Source organism: Etheostoma spectabile, unplaced genomic scaffold (assembly GCF_008692095.1).
Source record: "Etheostoma spectabile isolate EspeVRDwgs_2016 unplaced genomic scaffold, UIUC_Espe_1.0 scaffold00019355, whole genome shotgun sequence".
Classification (NCBI taxonomy): domain Eukaryota; kingdom Metazoa; phylum Chordata; class Actinopteri; order Perciformes; family Percidae; genus Etheostoma; species Etheostoma spectabile.
Genome location: NW_022604843.1, coordinates 56,708 through 76,937, shown reverse-complemented (window position 1 = coordinate 76,937; position 20,230 = coordinate 56,708). Strand labels below are relative to the sequence as shown.

The window sequence follows — 20,230 nt, the reverse complement described above, 5'->3', positions numbered from 1 at the left end:
ATGGATCGAGTCCTCGCTCCCCACAAAAAGTACGCAGCAGCATATTTGGACGATGTGGTCATACAAAGTCCCGACTGGGCCAGTCACTTACCCCGAGTACAGGCAGTGGTGGATTCGCTCAGGGAAGCAGGGCTCACGGCAAACCCAGAGAAGTGCAGGCTGGCCTTCAGTGAGACAAACTACCTGGGGTACACCATCGGGCGGGGGTTGGTCAAGCCTCAGGAAGCCAAGTTGAGGGCCATACAGGACTGGCCCCGGCCCATCACCAAGAAGCAGGTGAGGTCGTTTTTGGGCTTAGCCGGCTATTATAGACGGTTTATAACGGACTTTGCTACCATTGCTGCACCTCTAACAGAGTTGACGACGAACCGCCACTCTCGGATGGTGAGGTGGAATCCCGAGGCGGAAGCGGCCTTCATCGACCTGAAACAAGTTCTGTGTTCCGGTCCAATCCTGGTGGCGCCGGACTTCGAGAAGGACTTCATTGTCCAGGCGGATGCTTCGGAGGTGGGTCTGGGGGCTGTTCTTGCCCAGGCGCATAACGGTGAGGAACATCCCGTTCTCTACCTCAGCAGGAAGCTACTGCCAAGGGAGAAGAACTATTCCACTGTGGAGAAGGAGTGCCTCGCGGTAACCTGGGCCCTGGAATCCCTGCGGTTCTACCTCCTGGGACGACGGTTTACGGTGGTGTCCGACCATGCCCCTCTACAGTGGATGGCCAGGAACAGGGAGACTAACAGTAGGGTTACCAGATGGTTCTTGAGCCTACAGGCGTTTAACTTCTCTGTTGTGCACAGGGCGGGCAAGAGCCACGGCAACGCGGATGCCCTTTCCCGGCGCGACGCCTTCTTCGCCTCCTTCACCCCGACGAGGACGTCGGTCTCGAGGGGGGGGATGTGTGATGTCACGAGAGGCTGCGTTCTGGAGGGCCGCTACGTACCCCTGAGATGGCTGCAGTCACGGGCAGCTTTGGCACCATCTGCTGGTGGAGTTGAGAACTCCACCCCTCAAGCACACGGCATCCCAACACACCTGAGACCAATCAGGGCCTGATGAGCTGAAGGGCAGCTTAAAGCCCAGAGACACAGTTGGTGAGGGGGGTTGTTTGGGAGACAAGCTCAAGTTGTGCTCTCAGAGGATCTACAGAGGATCGAAGCGGCACTTTCCATGGGAAGGATTGAAAGACTGGAATACTTACCTGAAGACTGGAGTTCTTACCGACAGATAGGCCACGGGCTGCGACGCTGTCTAAAAGTAAGGCTGAAGACCTGTTTTTCAAGAAGAGTTTTACCTGAGGGAATCAGGTTTATGATTTTTGGTTTGAAGAGACATTGTTTAAGTTTGGACTGTTGCAAGAGCAACCATTATCCTGAGTTACCTTTTTGAACTTGGCTTATCATTTTGTGTTAATTCCCAAGAACAATATTAAAAACCTTTGTTACACTCTAACTTTGTGTCCTTGCACTGCTGAACTGTCCCGCCGAGAGCCGTGTAGCCTCTCATGATATCACAGTATGTATGTGTGTATGTATGTATGTATATGTATATATATATATGTGTGTGTATATATATGTGTATGTATATATATATATATATATATATATATATATATATATGTGTATGTATGTATGTATGTATATTATTATCAGCTGGTCCAATTATCCCTGGTTAATAATAACTTTTGCATTAATATAGAGGAAAACATAGTTGGTAAGATGTTGAAATGTCCTCCGCTGTGAGTAGCCCATGAACCTCTCAGGGGCTTTTCTTCTGTATGGGTGCGGGCAGGTGTTCGTTTTGTTACTAGCCAATCAGAGAGGAGTCTTGTAACGTACCAGGTTTTGTTGAGGGAGCGGTACAGAACAAGAAACAGATTGAGAGTGAGTGGCACTCATAGACAGTTAAAGAAATGGACCAACAGGTCCCGTTGTTCTGGACGGAGACCAGCGAAGGATTATAGAAGCAGTTTACGGTGATGGCCGAGCGTTACTGCGCTGCCTCCAACCGATGCTTGACAACGTAGCGGTGACGTGGGCAACCTGTCTGAAGGTCTTCTGGTAGCTGGGCCAAGAGAAATCTCAATCGTTCCCAATCAGCAGAGACGGAGAGCATAGGTACTCTTTAACATGCAGAGTAGCCTAACAAGCCACCCATCATCCAGATGTTGGGTCCAGCACCTCTCCATTGGCTGGGCTCAATCCGAGGGGCGGGATAAACGTCTGTCTTTCAGATTCCCTCTGCACCCAATAGGATAGCGCTCCAACCAACCAGAGCCATGCCGGTTGGTAGATTACCCTTTAAACTCTGAACACATCTTACTTTTTTAAGAATGACTTCAGAGCTCAACTCCAGGTCTCCAGGATTTGGTTTCTCCAGCTCGCAAGACAACGGGGAGTTGCTAGACTGCCCCTGGCTGCAGGTTAGCTGCCGCTAGGGGGGGTCTAGACTTCCAGTCGTCTGCCCTGCTTTCTCTCGCTGTTTCACTACAGCGTTACAACTTCCCTGAACTATGTAGAATATTTCAGAGCTTTTAAAAGTTATGAAAAGTCCATTTGCTTCCATGATAACATATCTGCAAGCGGCACACATTTTTCTTCCTTTTGTCATAAATTATTAGTCTGGATATCACCATTGCTTCGGTGGCCGTCATGTTGAATGTAAACAAAAAGCTGCCTATTGTCATGTTAAATCCGGCAATACCGCGCCAGGTGGATAAGCCAGTTTGTGATTGGTCCCTCAAACGTAACGGAAGCAGGATACATGTCCAGGTTTCCAGTCTGAGCTGCAGGGTGAAATCAGATCAGCAGCAGATCGGGCTGGGCTCACCCAGTCTGACAAATTATGTATGAAGAGTTAAAATTGTGGGTGAGAGCCAGTCCAGGGTTTAAATCAGAGTGTTCACTAACTCTATCTCTCTCTGTTTCTCTGTTGCTATAGAAACGGATAGGAGAGGGTCCCAGATATCACGACTGTCCGAACTGTAAGAAATCCTTCACATCATCAGAATCTTTAAAGAATCACCAGAAAATTCACACTGAAGAGAAGCGGTACAGCTGTGATCAGTGTGGGGCAGCTTTCACACAACCGAGTAAACTAAAATACCATCAACGCATTCACACTGGAGAGAAACCGTACAGCTGTGATCAATGTGGGGCAGCTTTCAGACGACCGATTCAACTAAAATACCATCAACGCATTCACACTGGAGAGAAACCGTACAGCTGTGATCAGTGTGGGAAAACATTTTCTAAGAGTAGTAATCTTCAAGCTCACCAGCGCATCCACACTGGAGAGAAGCCGTACGGTTGCGATCAGTGTGGTGAAACATTTTCTATGAGTTGTAACCTTAAAGCTCACCAGCGCATCCACACTGGAGAGAAGCCGTACGGCTGTGAACAATGTGGCCAAACCTTTTCTATGAGTGGTCACCTCGTATCTCACAGACGCATTCACACTGGAGAGAAGCCGCACTGGTGTGAACAATGTGGGAAAATGTTTTCTACGTCTGGCCAACTTCAATCTCACCTGCGCATTCACACTGGAGAGAAGCCGTACTGGTGTGAACAATGTGGGAAAACCTTTTCTGAGGGTGGTAGCCTTAAAAAACCAGCTCATTCACGCTGCCTCGTTGTGAACATGTTTCAGAGCCAAGCTGTGAAGAATGAAGGAGGTTATGATTTAAATGTGATTATGAATAAGCATGTGATGAAATGTGTGTGTAGAGAATAAGGGAAGTTGTTTTTTGCGTTTTGAGAATAAAGTTGAAAGAAATCAAAGTCTTAATCTTCTTTTGTTTTAATTTAGGACAAGCACTTCGTTTTAAATGAGCTCCTTTGATTCGTGCCTTTTAAAAAGCACATTGTGTTGAATAATAAAAGTTGTTAAATTGTCACTTTCATGTTTTCTAACATTAGCTGATTATAATTGTGTGGTGGGCCGACATCAGAATTGCAGTTCGGAATTAATTTTGAGTGCATGTCCCACATTATGAGTTGAAACATGTTAAACATTTTGATTATTACAAAATAATTTTTGAGTTCTGTGAACTTATTAGTGTTTACAGTGAATTTTGAACGTATTCTAAATATCAGGAATAATAAAGTCAAAATGAATAAAGTCAAAAATTCTCATTTTGACTTAATTTTCTAAAAGCTGAAACCAATCTGAAGATCTTCCTCCTCTGATCTTCTCTTATGTCTGGTACTATGTGGAGAGACAGCGCGGGTGAGACGGAGGAGAGGTGTGTCTCAACTCTGGCGGCCATAGCGGGAAATAGCAAGGTGGAGCGGGCGAGAGAGAGGACAGAGAGAGAGAGAGCGTGGTGGACAGAGGGAGAGAGAGCGGACAGAGGGAGAGGGAGCGTGGTGGACAGTGGGAGCGAGAGCGTGGTGGACAGAGGGAGAGAGAGGACAGCGGGAGAGAGAGCGTGGTGGACAGAGGGAGAGAGAGCGTGGTGGACAGCGGGAGAGAGAGGGTGGTGGACAGAGGGAGAGAGAGCGTGGTGGACAGAGGGAGAGAGAGCGTGGTGGACAGAGGGAGAGAGAGGGTGGTGGACAGCGGGAGAGAGAGGGTGGTGGACAGAGGGAGAGAGAGCGTGGTGGACAGCAGGAGACAGAGGACAGAGGGAGAGAGAGCGTGGTGGACAGCGGGAGACAGAGCGTGGTGGACAGAGGGAGAGAGAGCGTGGTGGACAGCTGGAGAGAGAGCATGGTGGACAGTGGGAGAGAGAGCGTGGTGGACAGAGGGAGAGAGAGGACAGTGGGAGAGAGAGCGTGGTGGACAGCTGGAGAGAGAGCATGGTGGACAGAGGGAGAGAGAGGGTGGTGGACAGCAGGCGAGAGAGAGGACAGAGGGAGAGAGAGCGTGGTGGACAGTGGGAGCGAGAGCGTGGTGGACAGCAGGCGAGAGAGAGGACAGAGGGAGAGAGAGCGTGGTGGACAGTGGGAGCGAGAGCGTGGTGGACAGAGGGAGAGAGAGGACAGCGGGAGAGAGAGCGTGGTGGACAGCTGGAGAGAGAGCATGGTGGACAGAGGGAGAGAGAGCGTGGTGGACAGAGGGAGAGAGCGTGGTGGACAGAGGGAGAGAGAGCGTGGTGGACAGAGGGAGAGAGCGTGGTGGACAGCGGGAGACAGAGGACAGAGGGAGAGAGAGCGTGGTGGACAGCGGGAGACAGAGCGTGGTGGACAGAGGGAGAGAGAGCGTGGTGGACAGCTGGAGAGAGAGCATGGTGGACAGTGGGAGAGAGAGCGTGGTGGACAGAAGGAGAGAGAGGACAGTGGGAGAGAGAGCGTGGTGGACAGCTGGAGAGAGAGCGTGGTGGACAGAGGGAGAGAGAGGGTGGTGGACAGCGGGAGAGAGAGCGTGGTGGACAGCGCAAGAGAGCGCGTGGTGGACAGCAGGAGACAGAGGACAGAGGGAGAGAGAGCGTGGTGGACAGCGGGAGACAGAGGACAGCGGGAGAGAGAGCGTGGTGGACAGCGGGAGAGAGAGGACAGAGGGAGAGAGAGCGTGGTGGACAGTGGGAGAGAGAGGACAGAGGGAGAGAAAGCGTGGTGGACAGTGGGAGAGAGAGTGGTGGACAGAGGGAGAGAGAGCGTGGTGGACAGTGGGAGAGAGAGCGTGGTGGACAGTGGGAGAGAGAGAGAGGACAGCTGGAGAGAGAGTGTGGTGGACAGAGGGAGAGAGAGCGTGGTGGACAGAGGGAGAGAGACAGAGGGAGAGAGAGCGTGGTGGACAGAGGGAGAGAGAGCGTGGTGGACAGAGGGAGAGAGAGCGTGGTGGACAGAGGGAGAGAGACAGAGGGAGAGAGAGCGTGGTGGACAGAGGGAGAGAGAGCGTGGTGGACAGAGGGAGAGAGAGCGTGGTGGACAGTGGGAGAGAGAGCGTGGTGGACAGAGGGAGAGAGAGCGTGGTGGACAGCGGGAGAGAGAGCGTGGTGGACAGAGGGAGAGAGAGCGTGGTGGACAGAGGGAGAGAGACAGAGGGAGAGAGAGCGTGGTGGACAGAGGGAGAGAGAGCGTGGTGGACAGAGGGAGAGAGAGCGTGGTGGACAGCGGGAGAGAGAGCGTGGTGGACAGAGGGAGAGAGAGCGTGGTGGACAGTGGGAGAGAGAGCGTGGTGGACAGAGGGAGAGAGAGCGTGGTGGACAGCGGGCTGGACTCTGAACTTCAGTCCTGAGTGTCCCATCGATGAGGTCTCTCCTCCTCTGGAGTTGGAGGATCAGGTCTGGGTTGTGTGAGACGTCCTCTACGGGACAGCCTCGCTGTGTTGTGTGTGTGTGAAACTGCGTCTGCATCTAGGGACACCAGACCGGATCAGGACAGCACGTTGACATCTTGGACAGAGACACCAGCAGCCCACAGCAGTTATCAGGACCTGGTTTTTATTAAACTACTTTTTCAAGATTTCAATATATTTATTTGTCAGATGCACAGATTTTACACCATGCAATGAAATTCTTAAGTTTGCAACGTTTCCCACAATATAAAAATGTACACAATATACACACAATATATTTAAAAGATTCAGGTATAAAATTGCGTGCAGCAGCAAGACATTAAAAACATAAAAAGCATATGCATTGAACAAATGCAAACATTCACAGTGTAGTGCAAACAGTGATTAGATTGTGAGTAAAAATGTCAGTAGACTGAGTCATTCAACAGCCTGATGGCCTGTGGATAAAAGCTGGTTTTAAGTCTGGATGTTCTGGCTTTCAGGCTCCTTAACACTAGAACTGCCGTGAGCGGTCATTTTGACCGCCAGATTCCAAACTCTATAATCTGTCATGATAAATACCTAATTGCAATATTAATGCAGGTATTGTGTTAGGATACCTTTACAAAAACAAAATAACACCAAAATGTACAATTTAACAAGTTTAATTATACACTTGAGTTGCCCAGGTGTTTCAATTATTCATATCCGCATTGTAAAACTTAATTATTTCATTGACATCTGAAAAATATGGTATGTAAATTCATTCAGCATAACTTATAACATGCAAATAACACCTAAAAGTATCTTATTTGAACATTTATAACCTAACGTAACCTGTCACTGGCTCCGTGTTGGTGTCTGCTGTGGTGACCAGCGCTGCTCGGACCCCCCCCCGCTCCCTTTCCTCCTCTCTAAACTCATCTCTCAGCTCCTCTGCCGGTTCTGCCTGAACTTCCTCCGGACAATTTCACTGCTGGTGCCCTCCTTGGAGAGGATGTGTGTGATTCCAGCCAGTTTGAGGATGTATAAAGTTGTATAAACACGTAGGCAGCCAGCGTCCATCTAGCTCCGTGTCCCGCTCCTTCCACAGAGCGAGCGCCCGGCGCTGCCTTCTGGTCCAGAACGGCGTCCATCCACGCCGTATTCACGGTGGTAGCTAGCGTTACCTACTCTGGCTTTACCTTCGGCCCATCGCTGATGCCCGCACTAGTTACTCCAGACCGCTTATGACGTTTCTTTGGCAGAGACGCTGATGGTAACTAAGCAACCAATATGCATCTTCAACCGCGCAAAAGATTAAAAAGAATACCGCGAAAATCCGAGCGGTCAATATGACCGTGTATGGCCGAAATAGGTAAAAGTGATTTTATTTTCTTTGCCTAGTGTGTAATGCCTCTCCGGGAACCATCACCTTATCGTGGTGGAGAGGTTTGTGTGTCCCTATGAACCTGAGGGCTGTGTTGTCTGGAGCTTTGTGCTCCTGGTAGGGTCTCCCATGGCAAAGAGGTCTCAGGGGAGGGGCCAGACAAAGAATGGTTCAAAGACTTCAATGGTTAATCAAGGAAGGGATAGAGAGACCCCGCCCGGAGGAAGCCCGGGGCCCCCGTCTGGAGCCAGGCCCAGACGGTGGGCTCGTGAGCGAGCGTCTGGTGGCCGGGTTTGCCACGGAGCCCGGTCGGGCACAGCCCGAACAAGTAACGTGGCACCTCTCCCTCCAGCCCATGGGCCCACCACCTGTGGGAGGATCCAAAGGGGTCGGGTGCGCTGCTATATGGGTGGCAGCGAAGGTCAGGGGCTTCGACGGACCAGAACCGGGCAGCAGAGGCTGGCTCTGGGGACGTGGAATGTCACCTCTCTGTGGGGGAAGGAGCCGGAACTTGTGCGGGAGGTGGAGCGCTACCGGTTAGATCTGGTGGGGCTTACCTCTACGCACAGTCTCGGTTCTGGAACCGTTCTCCTGGATAGGGGTTGGACTCTGTCCTACTCCGGAGTTGCTCATGGTGTGAGGCGCCGGGCGGGTGTGGGGATACTCACAAGCCCCCGGCTGAGCGCCGCTGCGTTGGAGTTTACCCCGGTGGACGAGAGGGTCGCCTCCCTACGCCTGCGGGTGATGGGGGGGAAAACTCTGACTGTTGTTTGTGCATATGCACCAAACAAGAGTTCGGAGTATTCGGCCTTCTTGGAGACCTTGAATGGAGTCCTGTATGGGGCTCCAGTAGGGGACTCCATAGTTCTGCTGGGGGACTTCAATGCACACGTGGGCAATGATGGAGATACTTGGAGAGGCGTGATTGGGAGGAACGGCCTCCCTGATCTAAACCAGAGTGGTTGTCTGTTGTTGGACTTCTGTGCTAGTCATGGATTGTCCATCACAAACACCATGTTCGAACATAGGGATGCTCATAAGTGTACTTGGTACCAGAGCACCCTAGGCCAAAGGTCAATGATCGATTTTATAATCGTTTCATTTGATCTGAGGCCGTATGTTTTGGACACTCGGGTGAAGAGAGGGGCAGAGCTGTCAACTGATCACCATCTGGTGGTGAGTTGGGTCAGGGGGTGGGGGAAGACTCTGGACAGACCTGGTAAGCCCAAACGGGTAGTGCGGGTAAACTGGGAACGTCTGGAGGAGGCCCCTGTCCGACGGACTTTCAACTCACACCTCCGGCGGAGCTTTTCGTGCATCCCTGTGGAGGCTGGGGGCATTGAACCTGAGTGGACAATGTTCAAAGCTTCCATTGCTAAAGCTGCGGCGGCGAGCTGTGGTCTTAGGGTTTTAGGTGCCTCAAGGGGCTGTAACCCACGAACACCCTGGTGGACACCGGTGGTCAGGGAAGCCGTCCGACTGAAGAAGGAGTCTTTCCGGGATATGTTATCTCGGAGGACTCCGGAGGCAGTTGCAGGGTACCGACGGGCCCGAACGGCTGCAGCCTCTGCTGTGACAGAGGCAAAGCAGCGGGTGTGGGAGAAGTTCGGAGAAGATATGGAGAAGGACTTTCGGTCGGCACCAAGGTGCTTCTGGAAAACCGTTCGCCACCTCAGGAGGGGGAAGCGAGGAATCATCCAAGCTGTATACAGTAAGGGTGGGACCTTGTTGACCTCAACTGGGGAGGTAATAGGGCGGTGGAAGGAGCACTTTGAGGAACTCCTAAATCCAGCTGACACGCCCTCTTTGGTGGAGGCAGAGCTGGAGGATGATGGGGGATTGTCGTCAATTTCCCTGGTGGAAGTCGCTGAGGTAGTCAAACAACTCCACAGCGGCAAAGCCCCAGGGATTGATGAGATCCGTCCAGAAATGCTGAAAGCTCTGGGTGTGGAGGGGCTGTCTTGGTTGACACGCCTATTCAACATTGCGTGGAAGTCTGGGACGGTGCCTAAGGAGTGGCAGACCGGGGTGGTGGTTCCCCTCTTCAAAAAGGGGGACCAGAGGGTGTGTGCCAATTACAGGGGTATCACACTTCTCAGCCTCCCTGGTAAAGTCTACTCCAAGGTGCTGGAAAGGAGGGTTCGGCCGATAGTCGAACCTCGGATTGAAGAGGAACAATGCGGATTCCGTCCTGGTCGTGGAACAACGGATCAGATCTTTACTCTCGCAAGGATCTTGGAGGGGGCCTGGGAGTATGCCCAACCAGTCTACATGTGTTTTGTGGACCTGGAGAAGGCGTATGACCGGGTCCCCCGGGAGAAATTGTGGGAGGTGCTGCGGGAATATGGGGTGAGGGGGTCCCTTCTTAGGGCCATCCAATCTCTGTATGACCAAAGCGAGAGCTGTGTCCGGGTTCTCGGCAGTAAGTCGGACTCGTTCCAGGTGAGGGTTGGCCTCCGCCAGGGCTGCGCTTTGTCACCAATCCTGTTTGTAATATTTATGGACAGGATTTCGAGGCGTAGTCGGGGCGGGGAGGGGTTGCAGTTCGGTGGGCTCGGGATCTCATCGCTGCTTTTTGCGGATGATGTGGTCCTGATGGCATCGTCGGTCTGTGACCTTCAGCACTCACTGGATCGGTTCGCAGCCGAGTGTGAAGCGGCTGGGATGAGGATCAGCACCTCTAAATCTGAGGCCATGGTTCTCAGCAGGAAACCGATGGAGTGCTTTCTTCGGGTGGGGAGTGAGTCCTTACCCCAAGTGAAGGAGTTTAAGTACCTTGGGGTCTTGTTCGCGAGTGAGGGGACCATGGAGCGTGAGATTGGTCGGAGAATCGGAGCAGCCGGTGCGGTATTACATTCCGTTTATCGCACCGTTGTGACGAAAAGAGAGCTGAGCCAGAAGGCAAAGCTCTCGATCTACCAGGCAATTTTCGTTCCTACCCTCACCTATGGTCATGAAGGCTGGGTCATGACCGAAAGAACGAGATACAGGGTACAAGCGGCCGAAATGGGTTTCCTCAGGAGGGTGGCTGGCGTCTCCCTTAGAGATAGGGTGAGAAGCTCAGTCATCCGAGAGGAGCTCGGAGTAGAGCCGCTGCTCCTTCGCGTCGAAAGGAGCCAGTTGAGGTGGTTCGGGCATCTGGTAAGGATGCCTCCTGGGCGTCTCCCTAGGGAGGTGTTCCAGGCACGTCCAGCTGGGAGGAGGCCTCGGGGAAGACCCAGGACTAGGTGGAGAGATTATATCTCCAACCTGGCTTGGGAACGCCTCGGGATCCCCCAGTCGGAGTTGGTTGATGTGGCTTGGGAAAGGGAAGTTTGGGGTCCCCTACTGGAGCTGCTGCCCCCGCGACCCGATACCGGATAAGCGGATGAAGATGGATGGATGGATGGATAGTGTGTAATGTATATAAAAACTATTTTAAATTAAAATATAGAGCCTTTTAGGAAAAGTCAGGAACCAGCAGGATTGTATTTTTTTATCCAGCAAAGTTATTACATATAGAAATTTCAAAACGGTCAAAATGACCGTCATGGCCGTTCTAGTGTTAACTGGGATCGTAGAGTGGAATCGTTATTTTTAACAGAAGTAGAACAAGAATGGTTTATAAAGCTTTTTCTATTTCACAGTAAAATGTAAAATAAATGAAATAAAATCCTCAACTCCTAAAAGGCATTCCTAGAGTAGAAATCCAGTTTATCAAATATATCTTCACCACCAGAATACAGCTCCTACATCAACACTGGACATCTTCATTTAACATCACATTTTACACATAGAAGTAAACATCGCATTCAATAACAGTTACCTGCATATTTATATATTCATATCCAGAATTCATAACTTTCAGCCCTGCAGCGATGTGAAGGTGACGCCAGCAGACGGCGCTGGTCCCATTCATGCAGGAATTTAACAGAACCTGTTTCCAACCCGGTACATGTGGACCACTACACTGAAGGGACTACTGCTGCAGCAACACTTAGACATGGAGTTTATGTTGTTATTACACGACATGTTGGGTTAGTAGATGGGAGTGTTACAGTCATGGTTGGACATTAGAAATAATATTTTTTTGAATAAAAGAGTTCCAGTGCGGTTGTGTTTTCATTTCTCTGCGTGAAGTCAATAATCATCTCCAGCCAAAGACTAATTAGTTACTGAGTATCAGTGCATCTGATATCTATCTTCTCTTTATCCCTGAACCAGGACATCGCTGAAAGGATTTAAGTAGTGATCCACCTGGAGCTGCTATGTTTTTGCAGGTAATGTTGGAGGCTGATCACAACCTGGTTACACTATGGAACAATAGTAACGTTGGAATGTCGGTTTTAAACGTGTGTGTGTGTGTGTGTGTGTGTGTGTGTGTGTGGTGGTGTGTGTGTGTGTGTGTGTGTGTGTGTGTGTGTGTGTCCCAAGTTTGCGACGTTATGTTCCGCCCTACTCTGCCTCTCATTGGCTTGTACACGCTGCCTTCGTTGGTCGGATTGGTTACGTCAAGGCATGAGGAGTGTGATTGGTTAAGGTTGCGGAAAGAATGCAATGGTAAGCCAATCAGAGCGGAGTAAGCCAGGATAGGGCGGGACATCCCGTCACCGTCTGGAGGAAACGTAAACACACGTGGAGCACACTTCTCTTCTCATGCTGGACGGGTGGTTGTTGTTGCTATGGAGATATAAATCGTCCGTACACAGTTTTGCTCGCTTTGGACTCACAATAGGAACACAACTGTAACGTTTCTGCTGTCCTGCGTCTGATTGTGTACCTGAACGCACCGCAGAGTCTCCGGTGGTGAGTACCGTTCCAGCTGGTCATATTTACCCGTTCAACAGCAGGGTGGACACTGAACTTCAGCAAGTCGCACTCTTCCTTTCAGCTCTAATAACATATTCATCACGTTCCCACGTCTTAGGCTAGCTACTGGAAAGTTTAGAGAGCTAAGCTACAGCTTATTCTACATTACATGAAGCTAACGTTAGCCCACAAATACATGGAGCTAGCTAAGCTACAGCTACACGGAGCTAGCTAAGCTACAGCAACACGGAGCTAGCTAAGCTACAACAACACGGAGCTAGCTAAGATACAGCAACACGGAGCTAGCTAAGCTACAGCAACACGGAGCTAGCTGAGCTACAACAACACGGAGCTAGCTAAGCTACAGCAACACGGAGCTAGCTAAGCTACATCAACACAGAGCTAGCTAAGCTACAACAACACGGAGCTAGCTAAGCTACAGCTACACGGAGCTAGCTAAGCTACAACAACACGGAGCTAGCTAAGCTACATCAACACGGAGCTAGCTAAGCTACAGCTACACGGAGCTAGCTAAGCTACATCAACACGGAGCTAGCTAAGCTACATCAACACGGAGCTAGCTAAGCTACAGCAACACGGAGCTAGCTAAGCTACAGCAACACGGAGCTAGCTAAGCTACATCAACACGGAGCTAGCTAAGCTACAACAACACGGAGCTAGCTAAGCTACATCAACACGGAGCTAGCTAAGCTACAACAACACGGAGCTAGCTAGGCCAGTCTACGAAGGGTTAGGAGGGACGACTGCTTCGTTGCTGTTAAACTCCATGGTAAGCACTCTGTCATCTTAACGCAGCTAACGCTGGCTAAAACAACATTTTGACGCTTTTGCATGTGGAAGTTGGTGTTCATCTGACAAATAACAAGATGTTTTAGCTACTAGCTAAGTTAGCTACGCCATGTCATGGTTTAAAGTAACTTTAAAGCCTTAAGATCGGGCTAACATCGCACTAGCCGCCCTTTTACGTTCATTTAAAAATTAAAATACCCCTATTCTACCAAATGTAGCTACTAATTTGACTAGCTAGCTAACCAACCATAACGTTACACAGGCCATAAATGTTAGCTAACGTTAACGTTAGGCACAATTGAACAGATGGAAGGACATCATACTACAGTAGTGTGTGTGTGTGTGTGTGTGTGTATAAACCTGTCAACAAATGAAGAGTCAGGTATGTTGTCATATTAGGGTTTTGTATGATGCAAATTAAAAGCCTGTAACCTGAATCTATCTACACCTTATTATGCAATATCAATAACTCCTGCAATACTGTGAAAACGTTATTAGACATTCTGTCTTTGTCCTTAACTGTTTTAACTGCTTTATTCTTTCATTTTAACTGATGCGTTTGTCATTGCACTTTCCCTTTGATGCAGTATCACTGAAAATGTTCCCAATGTGGGATTAATTAAGGATTTTATCTTATTTAAAATGTTTTATATGTTAGTATTTTTCAAACCTCTCAACTTCCATGATGACCAAGAGCACATGTGAGACATGCTGAAAGCTGCCATATTCCCAGTCATTACTTTGCCAAATCATCTGTGGTAAGTTTACAAAAATCTTAATTGAAAATGGAAGTAGGAAGTAAAGAGAGGGCGGCATAAAATTGCACCTTTTGGTGTTAAAAGTAAATATTTTTTAAATCATTGTGATTACCATGAAACCTTGACGTTAGCCCTTTTAGAGAGAACGTTGCGGCATATTTTACGGGCCGATGTTTAACACGCTATTTAACGCTTTCATTTAGAAAGTGATCTAAGTACATATTGTCAGAATGGCGCTTTAACAGTGGTTGAGGCAGGGATACAGCTACGGTGACAAAACAGTTAAATTTAGGCACCAAAACGAGTAGTTCAGTTCAGGAAACAGATGGGGATTTGAATTAAAACTCCACGAGAACGGAACGTGTTTTCCTGGCTGAAAGTATAACAAAAATGTCATTATATTAGTCAGATTTAGTAGAATTTTTGCGTACCTTTTGGCCGTAGCTGTATTCTTTCTACCGTAAACAGCCCACCTGTTGTTGATCTCGAACTTCATCCAAAATGAAACGGCACCAACTGCAGCTCCCCCTACTGACCGAATGGCCTTACTGTACAATTATATTAAAAGGCAGAGTTGGAGCTTCTGAGGAAAGATTTGCAGAGAATGTAACTATGTTAACAACATATTGTACTTGATGAAACTGGTCTTCTATTCACATCTGCAAAAAAAAAAGACTTGCGTTACATCACTCAACCACTTCCTAAAAACACAGAGAGAAGAAACAAAAAAAGAAAATCCTGGCTACTGTGCATGTAGCGTGGAGCTCCACTTAATGACTTTGGTGGCTTACATTTTAGTAGTTCTTTCAGTTTGAATGCAGGAGATACCTGACACTCTGAAGTCCTATGGACTGGTCCCCTCATCAGCCCTCGCATTCTCTCCATTCAAACAGAAGATCTGAATCTAGTAAAACATGGTCAGCTAGAATTCACTCACACCTCCCATTAGTTCTTCTAACCCTTGTATCATTATCTCTGCATGTTTCCCCCTTGGGTCTACCAAAGGAGTCCTCAGCAGACGGCAAGCTGGAGACCGGAGCAGTAAAGGAGGAGGAGGAGGAGGAGGAGGAGGAGCATCCTGCAGCAGTGAAGGAGGAGGAGGAGGAGCAGCCTGCAGCGGTAGTGGCAGTGAAGGAGGAAGAGGAGAAGCAACCTGCAACAGTGAAGGAGGAGGACAAGGAGCAGACTGCAGCAGCAGTGAAGGAGGAGGAGGAGCAGCAGCCTGCAACAGTGAAGGAGGAGGAGGAGGAGCAGCCTTCAACAGTGAAGGAGGAAGAGGAGGAGTATGTGGTGGAGAAGGTTTTGGACCGCAGAGTGGTGAAGGGAAGAGTAGAGTTTCTGCTGAAATGGAAGGGGTTCTCAGAGTAAGTATGAGTCCATCATATTAATACTTGGTGTTCTTGGTCCTGATATATATAATATATTTACATATTGCAAATAAATGTCAGCATTGTATCACGCCCTCAAAGGTGAAGGTTTGGTATTTTGACTCTAAGTTGCAGACCCACAAATAACCTTAGAAATAGAAAAAGGACTAATAGGAATGATGAATTAGAGTGAGAATGGATTGTCTAAAAACAAAGTGTGAGGAGATGTTCTTCTGTCTGCACTCACCTTTCCAGTGAGGAGAACACATGGGAGCCGCAAGACCACCTGGACCTGGACCTTATCACCGAGTACATGCAGAAACACGAGGAGGAGGAGGAGGAGGAGGAGGAGGAGGAGGGCAAGAGAAAAGGTGTCAGGGAGGACTCGGGAGACTCAGAGGAGCGAGGGAGCAAGAGGAAGAAGGAGGAGGTGAGTGAAGGAAAGAGGTTACTCCAGACTGAAGACTCCCAGAAATCTAATCTCAATTTTAATGAATGCACAAAGAGGGTTTCACAAATGTCTTTTAGGATTTATATATCATACCGTAATTCCTCAAAGAAAAACCGGTAGTCATTAAACTCCGCCCTCTGATAGTGGCCGGGGGGGCAACACGGGCAAATAAAGGCCGGGGGGAATCAGAGTGGATAATCTCCTCAGGGCCTTTCATATAAGGTGCATTCAAGTTCATCGTAATGTACATTTCTACTAATTTAATTTAACAGATTCCATATATTCATGCTTCAATCTCAACTTTATTAACACACACAAAGAGCGTAGTCATGGTAATGCATCAGCCCAACGTAAACACAGACATGCTGTGAATGATGTTTCTGGTTTTACTTAGCTCTCTTCACCATGGCGCCTTACTAACTCACTCACTGTGTCTGTTGCTATAGAAACGGAGATCAATGGACACAGACAGTACAGGCCAAAAGTTTTGAACCACCTTCTCATTCAATGTGTTTCCTTTATTGTCATGACTATTTACATTGTAGATTCTCACTTAGGGCATCAAAACTATGAATGAACACATGGAATTATGTACTTAACACAAAAGTTTGAAATAACTGAAAACGTCTTATATTCTAGTTTCTTCAAAGTACCCCCCCCCCCCCTTTGCTCTGATTACTGCTTTGCACACTCTTGGCATTCTCTTGATGAGCTTCAAGAGGTCTTCACCTGAAATGGTTTCCCAACAGTCTTGAAGGAGTTCCCAGAATGCTCAGCGCTTGTTGGCCCTGTTGCCTTCACTCTGCGGTCCAGCTCTCCCCAAACCACCTGGACTGGGTTCAGGTCCGGGGACTGTGGAGGCTCAGCACTCCATCACTCTCCTTCTTGGTCAAATAGCCCGTACACAGCCTGGAGGGGTGTTTGGGGTCATGGTCCTGTTATAAAATAAATGATGGTCCAACTAAATGCAAACCGGATCCATCCGGTAACCTTTTCTTTTTGTGTTTCTTGGCCCAAACAAATCTTCTGCTTGTTGCCTCTCCTTAGCAGTGGTTTCCTAGCCTTGTTTCCTCTCCTTAGCCGTGGTTTCCTAGCCTTGTTTCCTCTCCTTAGCCGTTGTTTCCTGGCTGCTATTGGACCATGAAGGCCTGATCCAGTCTCCTCTTAACAGTTGTTCTAGAGATGTGTCTACTGGTAGAACTCTGTGTGGTATCATCTGGTCTCTAATCTAAGCTGCTGTTAACTTGTGATTTCTGAGGCTGGTGACTCGGATGAATTTATCCTCAGCAGCAGAGGGGACTCTGGATCTTCCTTTCCTGGGGGCGGTCATCATGTGAGACAGTTTCGTTGTAGCACTTGATGTAACATATGATCAAGATGGTGGCGCGAGTACGTCACAAGGCTCGCGTTCTCTCCAGATTCTGCAATTTTGCGGTATTTTTCTTATTCATTTCAGGTCTGTTCGTGCAGAACAGTTGTGCCTTTACATCATACACCCGACGTGAGCTTTTGGATATTGATTTGGGAATTTCCGACAGTGTTATGGACAACCTTTGACTCCTTGACGCTATGCACTCTGCCCGGCCGGGCGGAAGTGCTCGCAGGCGGCGTCGAGATTGTTTGATCAGGCTCCAACTGCTCCACGTCCATCACACTCAACACTGGTGTACCACAGGGCTGTGTGCTGAGCCCTATTCTCTACTCCCTCTTAACCTCCCAATGCAAGCCTGTGTACAAATCTAATTCCATCATCAAGTTTGCGGACGACACTACGGCGATCGGTCTTAGCAACAACAATGAGACTGCCTATAGGGAAGAGATCCAGCACCTGGCCACATGGTGGACTGAAAATAACCAGCTCCTCACCACCACCAAGACGAAGGAGCTCATCGTGGACTTCAAAAAGGAGCCAAGAAGCACGCACGACACCATCCACATCAATGGAATGGCTGTTGAGCGTGTCTCCAGTTTCAAGTTTCTGGGGATCCACATCTTGGCAGACATGTCCTGGTCAACCAACACCTCCTGCCTGGTCAAGAAGGCTCACCAGCGCCTCTTCTTCCTGAGGACTCTGAGGAAGAATCAGCTTTCCTCAACTATCGTGGTGAACTTCTATCGCTGTGCTATAGAAAGCATCCTGACCAACTGGGGACCAGCGTGGTATGGGAGCTGTTCTGTTGCAGAGCGCAAGGCCCTGCAGCGGGTGGTGAAGACCGCCCAGCGCATCACTGGGACTGCACTACCCCCCATCACCGGGACTCCACTACCCCCCATCACCGGGACTCCACTACCCCCCATCACTGGGACTCCACTACCTGTATCACTGGGACTCCACTACCCGCATCACTGGGACTCCACTACCCGCCATCACTGGGACTCCACTACCCGCATCACTGGGACTCCACTACCCGCCATCACTGGGACTCCACTACCCGCATCACTGGGACTCCACTACCCCCCATTACTGGGACTCCACTACCCCCCATCGAGCACATCCAGAGGAAACGCTGTCAGCATCGAGCAGCATCCTGAAGGACTCCTCTCACCCAGCCCACAGACTGTTTTCGCTCCTTTCCTCTGGCAGGTGGTTCAGGGTCCTCCGGACCAGGACCAGCAGACTAAAGAACAGTTTTTTTCCCCAGAGCTGTCTCTTTTTTGAACTCCAATCCTCATTGATCCCACTCCCCTAATATACTGAAAGACTCTCTTCTCCCTCCTCACACCTGCCTCCATTTTGGTATCTGCAATACTATGTTTACTTGCACTGCTGACTGTTACTATAGTAACAATTGTTTATATCTGGTCTTGCACTACTCACCTTGACTGATATTTCAATTTGCACTGCTGACTGTTTATTTACAGTACTACTGTGTATCAACCTGACTTCTGCACAACACAACTGATGGTCCCAACTCCATTAATAAGGCAAGAAACTCCACTATTGAACCCTGACAAGGCCCACCTGTGAAGGGAAACCATTTCAGGGACTACATCATGAAGCTCATTGAGGGAACACCAAGGGTTTGCAGCGCTATCAAAAAAGCAAAGGGGGGGGAGGGGTACTTTGAAGAAACTAGAATATAAGACATGTTTTCAGTTATTTCACACTTTTTGGTTAAGTACATATTTCCACATGTATTCATTCATAGTTTTGATGTCTTCAGTGAGAATCTACAATGTAAATAGTCATGAAAATAAAGGAAAGACATTGAATGAGACGGTGTTTTCAAACGTTTGGCCTGTACTGAACTGCCCATGTGATCTTTACCATATTTGAAGTGTTTGGTCTAGGGCCACTCCAACATACAATGGTGTATGATTGGTTAAAATGGGAGTGGCCCAGTACACCCCCAAAGTCTTTAGAGCTTGTCTTTTTGTGTTAGACAAAACGTCTTCAGCGACCTTTAACCAAGTCCAGTTGCCCTTGATTTGGAGGTAAACCTCTGAAAAGCTGTTTGATTCAGAAACCAGTAGGGATTAGCCGAGTACTCGGCTGAAACGAGTATCCTGTACGGATATTGCACTTTTGCCGAGTACAAGTATTATACGAGTAATGCGAGTCAATATCTGTACTCGGATTGAATGAAACTCCTCATTGGGTAAACTGACTGTGTCTGCGTTCTGTGATAGGCTAGTCCCAGCGTCCCTCCCCTACACTATTCTGTGATAGAGTATTCCCAGCGTCCCTCCCCTACACTCTGTGATAGGCCAGTCCCAGCGTTCCTCCCTACACTACTCTGTGATAGGCTAGTCCCAGCGTCCCTCCCTTACACTACTCTGTGATAGGCTAGTCCCAGCATCCCTCCCCTACACTCTGTGATAGGCCAGTCCCAGCGTTCCTCCCTACACTACTCTGTGATAGGCTAGTCCCAGCCTCCCTCCCTTACACTACTCTGTGATAGACTAGTCCCAGCATCCCTCCCTACACCACTCTGTGATAGGCTAGTCCCAGCGTCCCTCCCCTACACTACTCTGTGATAGTCTAGTCCCAGCGTCCCTCCCCTACACTATTCTGTGATAGACTAGTCCCAGCATCCCTCCCCTACACCACTCTGTGATAGTCTAGTCCCAGCATCCCTCCCCTACACTACTCTTTGATAGGCTAGTCCCAGCGTCCCTCCCCTACACTACTCTGTGATAGGCTAGTCCCAGCGTCTCTCCCCTACACCACTCTGTGATAGTCTAGTCCCAGCGTCCCTCCCCTACACTATTCTGTGATAGGCCAGTCCCAGCGTCCCTCCCCTACACTACTCTGTGATAGGCTAGTCCCAGCGTCCCTCCCCTACACTACTCTGTGATAGGCTAGTCCCGGCGTCCCTCCCCTACACTACTCTGTGATAGGCTAGTCCCAGCGTCCCTCCCTACACCACTCTGTGATAGGCTAGTCCCAGCATCCCTCCCCTACACTATTCTGTGATAGGCCAGTCCCAGCGTCCCTCCCTACACCACTCTGTGATAGGCTAGTCCCAGC

The 20,230-nt window shown here is 49.1% G+C and overlaps 1 protein-coding gene across 1 annotated transcript in view; it reads left to right on the top strand.

The window, feature by feature from the left end:
• Positions 1-2,329: 2,329 nt before the first annotated feature.
• LOC116684613 (zinc finger protein 665) overlaps positions 2,330-20,230 on the top strand; it is a 40,311-nt gene continuing 22,410 nt past the window's right edge. The window contains exons 1-3 of the mRNA XM_032510132.1: positions 2,330-2,419; positions 2,938-3,684; positions 15,682-15,738. Coding sequence (XP_032366023.1) covers positions 2,330-2,419; positions 2,938-3,684; positions 15,682-15,738 — 894 coding nt within the window. The remainder of the gene's footprint in view (positions 2,420-2,937; positions 3,685-15,681; positions 15,739-20,230) is intronic.